Here is a 10,210-nt window from a genome sequence, read left to right on the forward strand (position 1 = left end):
GCGCCGTCGAGAAAATTCTCTGTTGGTGATGAACGACGGTAGCACCACCGCCAGATTTAAGTCCCCATCTTCCTCCACCGTTTATCTTTTGGTTCAACTTTAATCAGATCGTAGAAAATGTTAAAATGAAGATATAGGAATAAAAATGAAGTTTTATGCTTTTGAGTCTGGAGAATGAAATGAATGAAGGAATGGAAAAGGAAAAGATTTTGATTATTTTTTTAATCAAGACAATCTGGAAACAACGACTTGGAATAACATGGTGTTATTGGTTTGGTGAAGACAAAGTAAGAAAGATGTGATATGGGCAGACTACAATAAAGATCAATGTTCTTTTTAATCTAATGGTTCAGAAAATACTTTCTTTAACTTGTGTATGATACACAAATTTGTGCAGTGTGTAGGCTAAATGCCACCTTGCAATATGTTTGGTACAATTAGTACAATCCAAACACCACCTATAAAAAGTAAACACTTCATATGTAGAAATCGAATATCATGAACGTGATTTCTATAAAAAACAAAAATATCATGAGTATGATGGAATATTTAGCAAATAATAATAACATAAAATTAAATCTAGTGTTGGAATAAGAATATGTTTTTGCTTTTGGTGTTTAAGACATAGACCCACACGAGTGCTTTTGTTGTCACAAAGTGTAAAGCAACAAGTTCTATACTAATCAAAATGTTCATTTAATTTTAAATTAAAGTAAACTTCATTAGTTGTCCATGTTATTATATAGTATATTTTTCAAATCAGTATCCTTTACGTGCGCAACTGTGAAACCAATCCCTCGAGTCTTGTGGGATTCAAATGAACGACAAATTCTACCTAAGAGTTTTAACGCTGCTGCATGTTCAAGATTGAATTTGAACCCAAAACTTTAGTTAAGCTAGATGAGAATCATGTCATCTTATCTAAATGCTTTTGAATTGTCTATGTTATTATATATCAATAAGAGGGTTTCATCTTCTGGCATAATATATTGTTAATTATTTAAGCAAGATTTGCTAATAAGTCACCATGATCTTCCCCCCTATAAAGTGAAACTTTTCTTTTTCAATTTTATTATGTTAACCTACGTACTTTGCGGCCTACAAAGGTACCTAAGTTTATTTAATTGAAAGTGCTTATAATTATATACAACAAGCTATGTAACACTTAATTCCAGCTTACAGGCAACAAGGAGACAACAAAAGTTAGGACTCTCATCATTTTGTTGACTTTTTCTTATGCATGATAGTATAGAATATAACTTAATGCTTTACTGGTTCGATCTATGTTTAATTTCTGTGGAAAATCAAGGACAGGATCCCAACATCACACACGGTTACATCATTTCATAATTTTTGTAACTTTTTTAGTTAAACTATTTGTTCCCCAGCGTAATTGCAGAGACTAATACCTAGAGTCAATTAAGATTACAATAGACGTCAAGACTCTCATTTGAGAGTTTGAATGTTTCTGCATTTTCATGCATGATTGAATTCAAACATAGAAACTCTAATTATGGGGGAAAACCTGAAAGATCATCCAAGCGCTCTTGGTAAAATTATTTAATAAATGTATATTTGTGTCAAAATATCCATAATTTTTTTCATTTATTTTACAAATACTTATTTTGTAATGCAAAGCGCTTAAAAACTCTAGGGTGTAGTTGGAAAACTAATCTCAATTATATTTTGAATTTCTAAAACATTCATTATTTGGAAACAAAGAGATTGTGCAAGAAAATTAAGCAAAAGAAAAAATGCTAAAACTAGCAAAAAAAAATCAAATAAGATGGAGTGTATAACTATTGGCAAGAGATTGTGCATGTGCAAATTGCAATACTACATCCGTTTGTTTTTAATTTTAGTCTTCTTAAGAAAAAAAAATCTTCCTATTTATGTTGTTTTCAAGTTTAAGTTAACTATTTTTTATCATATATAAATTTAAGCTAACAATTATTTTAAATATAAATTTATGAATAAAATAGTAGTTAGATGATTGGACCGATTCAAAGGTTTTTAATTTTTTTTAAGAGGCAAAAACGAAATAAATTAAAAAACTCTATTTGAAGCACAAAGTGTGTCTAAAAGGAAGCCAAGAGAGCATACATAACAGACAAGCTAAAAACAATGTCAGGAAAACAAAAGCAAAACATTACAAGGGAGCATGACCCATAGTACACATCAGAGGATTAGACCACCATGAATTGAAGACGTAAAAAAGGTTAGGAATGTGCGACTTTAACCACCACCAAGAATAAATTAATACGATCAGGACTGAACATATTTTTCTCCAATATTATTTTTTGAAAGGTTTTTTTTAAAAGGTTATGATTATATTTTTTTGAAAATGACTATGGTTATATGAGTAAAACAACTTTAAATGGCACCTATATGAAAAATACCTACTCAAATCATGACAACATCTAATCATAACCAAATCTTACTTCTATACCTCTTTTCCGTAAATCCTAAAGTTTGCCGCGATATCTATCTTACCCTTTTCACATTCTATGTCCTAACATCATAATTAGTTTAGTATAATAAAAATACACCTTTTTACCTAAGTTACAAGTAGAATGTTTTTTTTTTGAGAGAAAGTTACAAGTAGAATGTTGTGCTCATAATTACCTTATATGTTGTGCTCAAATCTTACTGTTTTCATGTTGAACTTGTTGTATTGATGATTGTACTCTTGTGGTATATTCTTTGTATACTTTGTGTTCAGTCTAGATTTATTCAATATATTTTGCCATTAAAAAAAAATTGGCTTTGTTTAGTTGGCAACAAGCCCTCTTTTGAATCAACTGCAACCCATAACCACCGTGAGCAGAGGACTTCCATCACTCTTCTTTTGGGTCACGCTATCAAGTCAAAGTCGACCACCGCACTTGTGATTTGGGTCACGCTATCATGTCAAAGTCGACTAGACTCAAGTGCATAAAACGCTCACATCAGGATATATAGCGACGACAACATAATCGACATCCATCTAAATCCAACCAAACATCCCCCAAATTTACGAGGGAAACCCCCACTTTGATGAGTGTGTGTGGGTTTGGGTTTTTCCCAATATTCAAAGTCGGGAGAGGGACAGAAGAAACCCCACTTTAATGAGTTTATGTATGGGTTTGGATTTTATTTTCCGAAAAAACAAATACATTCCGATTTTATAATCCAAAAGCCCCCAACACATGCTTCAAAGTAAAATATACAAAGGGTTTGTAGATTATAAAATCTGAAGTACTTATTTTTTGGCTTTTAGTGTTATGAAACATGGCATCCATGGAAGGAAAGAGGGAAAAGCTTATGAAACTCTTTGTATTGATGAGAATCGGATATTACAAATGATGAAGTTACCCACTAATGGGGAAGTTACAAGCTATATATACTACTTAACTACTAGGTCTAATATGCTACTAGTCTATATTTCCAATAGTCCCCCACAAGTTGGAAGGTGTTCACAACACTTCCAACTTGGAATGAACAATAGAAAAGTACATCAAACAAATGAAAACATAAGGAGAAATGCCGGAAATACATCGGCCAAAAGTAAAGTCAACAACCAAAAACCTATCCAACAAGTAGAAACCACAACTCAAGGTTTAACCGCTTGAAGGATGAAGCATCAAAGCAACGCTTAACCACCATCCGGTAGAAGCCAAAATCAACAAAGCCTTAAAAGGCACAACGCTTAACCATCAAGAGTGTTCAATCACTCAAGATAGAAGCACAAGAAGAAAAGAAGTGCAAGGAAGGGTCATAGTCTACAATGGAAGGAGGTCATATACAAGACCAAAGGTTCCAAAGATAAAAAATGATGCCCTCCAATGCCGAGTCGAGACAAGAAAAACCAAATGCAAGGAAGAGCCATAGTCAACAATGGAAGGAGGTCATATGTTGAACAAACTTCACACCAAAAGTACCATGAAGCAACAAGACCAAGCTTCCAAAGATAAAAGTGATGCCCTCCTATGCCAAGCCGAGACAAGAAAAACCAAATGCAAGCCAATAGAGATGCATAGCCATGTGATGTGCCTTCAAACCATAGAAAACAAATCCATGTTGATGCAACTTCAAGCTATCGGCCAACAAATCAATGCTTCCAATAATGAAGCTAAAACAAATCCAAACAATAGTCCTCAAATTGTCACAATAGTAGACAAACCAGAAGCAAAACAATGGGCCAAACAGAAGCTTCAAAAATCAAACCACTCCAAACTAAGAAGGCCGGTAACAAATGCTAACTAAGGCATGGTAGCAACGTACAAGAGATGTTCCATCAAACACCAACTCTGTGTACAACCAGGTATGGAAACCTCACTAACGATCCAGGACATAAAGACAATCATGAGCTAGAGGCAAAAGAAACTTGCAGAAATCGGAGCTGGAACCATAAGTCTCACCAAATAAGGCAATATCAACAGTGTCAGAACAGAACCAACTATGAAATACTAGGCCTCAAATCCAATTTAACAGTTTTTTTTTTTTTTTTGTGCAATCTGCTCAACTTGAGAATTGCCAAATCAAAGGTATATATGCAGGTGTAGCTCTCATAGATCATCATATTAGCAACCAAATGGAGAAACCAATCTACCAAATGAGAAACCAATACACAAACAGAAGCTACCAAGCCCAAAAATCAACATTACAAGTAGCAATATGCCAAAACTAACACAATTAAGCATCCAAAAAGGAATACTGATGCAGAAACCAGAAGCAATCAAATAACCATTTCAACAATAATAGAGAATCCCAAAATACCATTCCATGATCAATCTCCCAAACTTCAAACAATATTCCAAACTCGGGAGAATAAACCAGTTGCTACAAGATACAAGATAACATACCAAATTTTGATAGATTGTAGCAGAAGAGTTGTACAACGGCTGCAAAAAAAAACTTTCAATGGTATTAACTGTACCAGAAAATGCAGTGATGATGTCGAGGTTCAAGGCAACCGTAGCGTCAACACGTTGATATAGAAATTGCAACAAATCACAACCTCAAAACTTTCACAATCATCAAAACAGATCACAACCTCAAACAGAAACACAACTCCACAAAAGTGCATCCTCTCAACTCCACAAAAGTCACAAAACAGAGTCAGAGTCACAAAACGCCAATATATATTCACTGAAGAGTTTTATCAAACACCTTGTGATCTCAATAGTCAAAGGCTGCAAGAATCAAAGCACCACCGAAAATCTCACAGCACATATAGAACTCATCAAAACAGAATTCAGGATCTCAGATGAAGCTTCAAACAAAGCAACATAATTCGAAAACTCGAATGAAGATGGAACGTAAACTAAAATTGAACAGAAATTGAAGCAAAATTGGAACCAGAACCAAGCGAAAACAGATCGAAATCAATCAAAGACGAATGGATCGAAAATGGAAACGGAATGGCAATCTGAACAGAATCAGGAACTATAATGAGATGCGATGGAAACAGAGTCATGATCGCAAGAACAAGAAGAAACTATATCACGGAATCGCAAACCCTAAGATTTGGGGAAAAACGCAAAACACAAAGTGGAATCACAAAAACAAAATCATGATCGATCAAAATAGTGAAAAAGGAATCGGGAACAGAGAGAACACGAAGGGAAAAAGAAGAAAATCCAAACAGAAAATTGTAATGAGAAGAAAAGGATTTTCTCGGGAAAATGAAGAAAGAGAAAGAAAAGGAAAAATGGAATAAGAAAGAAATTGAAAGTGAGAAAAATGAATTTTCTCTAGAAAATGCAGCGGAAAATTCCTTCAAGGAGGATACCAAATTTGCTCTGATACCATGTTATGAAACATGGCATCCATGGAAGGAAAGAGGGAAAAGCTTATGAAACTCTTTGTATTGATGAGAATCGGATATTACAAATGATGAAGTTACCCACTAATGGGGAAGTTACAAGCTATATATACTACTTAACTACTAGGTCTAATATGCTACTAGTCTATATTTCCAATATTTAGAATCCGAATTGGCGAAAAAATTATTTTTCCACAAAAAATATAGGAGAAAATCTCAATGTGAATTAGATAATCTGAAAATCCAATGACATTTTTTGAATTTTGGAGGATGCGCGAGAAGTGAGTAGGAACGAAACAGAAACTCCCAAACAATTTTCCATAAACTTTTGAAGGGCCTTGCTAACAAGTGTCCCCGGGGACACTCTTTAAGTATTTTAAATTAGGAAATTATTCTTTAAAAAAGTCAAATAGTTCAATTTCCAATGCATTAAAAACATGAGTTTTTTAAAAAAATTATCATTTAAGACCCTTAAAGAGTGCCCCGGAGGCACTCGTTAACATTACCCATTTTTTAATTACAACAGATTTTGGAGTTTTTTTAGGAACATATTTTGGAGTTGGATTTTCTTCTGTAGCCTCTCCGAGGGGAAACCATGTTTAAAATCCAATTTTCTATGATTTAAGATTAAGAATCAATTATGCACAGAATTCTTAAATTCAAGAAGTTTTGCTCACAAGTCTACAGCTTAATAATAAACTTATATTGTTTGTCTTGTCAAATATACATATTTGTAAATGTAAAGATAAATATTAATTTTTTCAGGCTATATCACATTCAACGTGGACTCTCAACAAAGTGTAATTCATTAAGCATAGAGAAAGATCAATCAAATTTGCCCTTTTCCAATATCTCCAACTGGATTATTTACCATGTTTAAATTAACCATATAATGGTGACAAATATCATTTGGAAAACAAAATAATATTATAGGAAAATAAGGAGTTTAAATCCAAGCAAGAACATGTCTAGCTAGCAGTAACCTTGTTGAGGTTCATGGTTTCCTTGTTGAAGCTGACAACAACTGAGGATAACTCATTTTGATGATTATTGTATGCATGATCAGCTCCTTCAATGACATGCAACTTGTGGTTTGATATGATCTTATCAAACGCGTATGCATCTTGAACGGAGTTAATTTCATCGGAAGAACCGTAAACTGTAAGGACCCTGCCATATATGATGTAATTTGACATTAGCATATCTATGCATCAATGTTAAGGGACTATGAAGCAGAAGAGATCAATCATCTTTTGTCCTCGTGATCTTAGCTCAGTTGGTAGGGACAATACATAATATAATATATACAAGGTCCGAGGTTCAAACCCCGACCACCATCAAAAAAAAAAAGATCAAGCATCTTTTCCACTAACCTGCATTCTCTGTCAATATGAAGGCATGCTTCATGTATATTTATACCTAAGCAATCCTTCAAAATTTCTTCAGTAAGACGGTAATCAGAACTTCCTGCAACAATATATGTTCTCAAATGATCATTTAATAAATTATATAGTAATTGAGAGATTGAAAATATAACTTATAAATTTTCATTATCCGCATCGTTCACGTTGAAATTTACCTGGCCTCTTCACATCAATGAAACCGTCCTTCCTAATTCTTTCCAAATAATCTTTACCAAGGCGTTCTTCGATGCCTGCCTTCAGATCATAACGTCCAGAGAGGTTGACAACAGTTTTAATGCCATGATATTTGGATGCATAGAGAAGAACTTCGATACCTCCTACATCAGGACACAAAAACAATTGCTAATAGTTCAATCATTATAGCAAACCTTGGTCAAAAGAAGCAACACCGACAAGTCAACTTTCAAGAACAATATGTGCATGAGTAGTGTTAAGTGTTAGAAGTGGTAACAACTTCTGGTGTATTTTCTTTTGCTTCATCTCATGCTAGAAGTTTGGATAGGCAATTAGGTTTACATACAGGTGCACATTCCTGGTTTTTCTTCAACGAATGATTGTATAAATCGGCACATAAAATCATATATCCAAAAGCATAACTTCATATACCTTATTTTTCATATAAGCAAACAAATCAAGATACCTTTACTGTGTCCGACAATAGCACGGATTACACGATTTGCTTCATGGAAATGTTGAGCAACAGAGCGTAAATCATCCACCTCTGTCCAATAGTTACCATTATGAAACGAACCTTCACTTTCCCTTGAAGAAAACCCATTCATTAAAGTTAAAACAAAGTAAGGCTAATGATGAAGACAATATATCATAAACTTTAGAACGTATTACTCGGTGTAAATGGAGAAATACCACCTAATTTACACAAGAAAAAGGAGATCATTAATATTATTTGTATATTGTAGAATCACAGACGAAACAAACAGTGACAAAATCAGGTCACTGTTCCGGACTAGGCAGAGAACAATTCAATAACGGAACTCGTCACCCGAGCATGTTCAATTATTAAATCAAGACAGCCTGATAAAGATAATAACATGTTCTGTCCACAGCTGCCATCCAAAATAACTGTCCAATTATGGTTTTGTGTCCTAGGAACCGTAATCTTTCTTCTTTAAAGGCTAACTATATGACTCACATCCAGGTACATGATTCTAACCCTAAAAACCTCACACTCAAGACTCTTAATTATTTGATCGTCAGAGTGTTTGCAAGTACACCACCACCTCTATGGAGCAGCCTCTATTCTCAGCCACTCAACTGTCCCCCAGGCCGCATATCTAAGTCTAGTAAGGATCAGTTAGCATCTAACACGGCGATAAAATTATAAGGAAATTGAGTCACTGGGGACAGTATCATAGTATTACAACTAATCCAACCATTTTAAACTAACAACTAGTACTGTAAGAGTAATTCTAACAGTAGTTATTAATAATAAACAAACACGTCAGGCTGCCAGAAACACACTATTTCAATGATTATACTATCATAGGATTCATATTCCATAAGCATATGCATGCTTTAGGCACACCAATCACGCACCTATGATCAACCCCCCCAAATGGAACAAGCTTAAAGCATTGTCGCAGACACGAATAGTGCACACGCTTTCTATTGAAAGTGTTGGTGCTACATAGGTCATAAACTACATGAAATCACAACAATCCTATATATATTCGCTTAATATGGTTGTGTTCAACATTATATTCCACCCATCCCAAAATATCTAAGCTATTGTCCCAAAATGATTTGGCCCCTTTCAGTTTTCAATACAACGTTAATTACTTTTGTGCCTTGATCAGCTAGATCAATTATTTGCGACCAATGTAACAATAAACTTACCCATTTCCTGAAAAGTCAAAACGGAAAGAACTAATTCGTGCCTTTTCCAATGCAACAGCAAGGTTCATTATGAGTTTGGTATCCTACATTGGAAAAAACAAAACATACAAATTAATTAAAATAATCTAGTAAAACAATGTATGCATACATTTAAGTAAAAAAGGAAAAAGTAACTAACTTTGGAGCAACGAAAACCATGACACAAGATAACAACGTCGTTGCTTGTTCCAGAAGTTTCATGTAATACGCCAACAAGTTTTTCACCGTTTTTGTTCGGTATTATGATTCTTTGATGATGCTCAACAGCTGGAAAAACACCAAATGAGAGATAAATCTTTCGTCCATTTTATTTATTTTTTTGAAAAAATTATATATAATGTAGGAAACTAACATGGATTTTGTGCAGCTAGGGACATCCTCAATTCACTGAAGCTTCAAAATTTCAGAATTTGAAGAGTAAGATTTCTATCTACAGGTGAAGTTGAATGAGAAAGCCAAAGATAGCAAAGAAACAAATTAAGATTAGAAAGGTGGAAAAGCTAAGCAATGCAAATGTGCAACAACTAAACAAGTAAAAGAAATGTTATCAGAATTTGACAAAATGCTTTCAAGAAAAGGAGTAAAAAAAAAAAAAACCTATTTGATGGCTTCCACTGTCCATCCTCACATTCCAACCTTTCATCAACTGCATTAATCAACACATGTTTTCATTGTACCAGGTACGTACAGAGGCGGAGCCCCTTTAGGGCTCGGGTGGACCACGGTCCATCCCATCACACAAACTTTAAAAAAAATTATAAGGGAAATTACTGAAGTATTATTCACTTTTAAATAAAATTACTTTGCGGTCCACCTTCTTCTTCATCTGAGCATGTTTTAGTAACACCCTTTCAAGTTACTTAAGGTATGTAATTTAATTTTTCTGAAGGTCAACTTTGTGTTTAATGCTTGTTAAAACATAAATTTTGTGTATATATATTGGAAAATGCTATTTCTCTAGAAAAATAGCATTAAAATTTTTTCAAGACAAGCTGACAAGTTTTAATTGCATGATTTATTTGTTCACTTCCTATTTTTCAGCCACACCTCCTTGAATTATGGCAAATAGTGCATTCTGATTGGC

At 34.1% G+C, this 10,210-nt stretch overlaps 1 protein-coding gene across 1 annotated transcript; it reads right to left on the bottom strand.

Annotated features, from left to right (window-relative positions):
- Positions 1-6,589: 6,589 nt before the first annotated feature.
- LOC146945861 (uncharacterized) lies at positions 6,590-9,869 on the bottom strand. Its single transcript, XM_085744152.1, has 8 exons — positions 9,724-9,869; positions 9,479-9,556; positions 9,266-9,393; positions 9,088-9,170; positions 7,871-7,992; positions 7,386-7,547; positions 7,180-7,273; positions 6,590-6,976 (listed from the first exon to the last, which is right to left on the bottom strand). Exons 2-8 carry the CDS (start codon positions 9,501-9,503, stop codon positions 6,775-6,777), a joined length of 816 nt encoding a protein of 271 aa, XP_085600278.1. The 5' UTR covers positions 9,504-9,556; positions 9,724-9,869; the 3' UTR covers positions 6,590-6,774.
- Positions 9,870-10,210: the final 341 nt, after the last annotated feature.

The sequence above is a fragment of the Medicago sativa genome, chromosome 2 (genome assembly GCF_051527215.1).
Source record: "Medicago sativa cultivar Bolivia chromosome 2, Bolivia_mono, whole genome shotgun sequence".
NCBI classification, from domain to species: domain Eukaryota; kingdom Viridiplantae; phylum Streptophyta; class Magnoliopsida; order Fabales; family Fabaceae; genus Medicago; species Medicago sativa.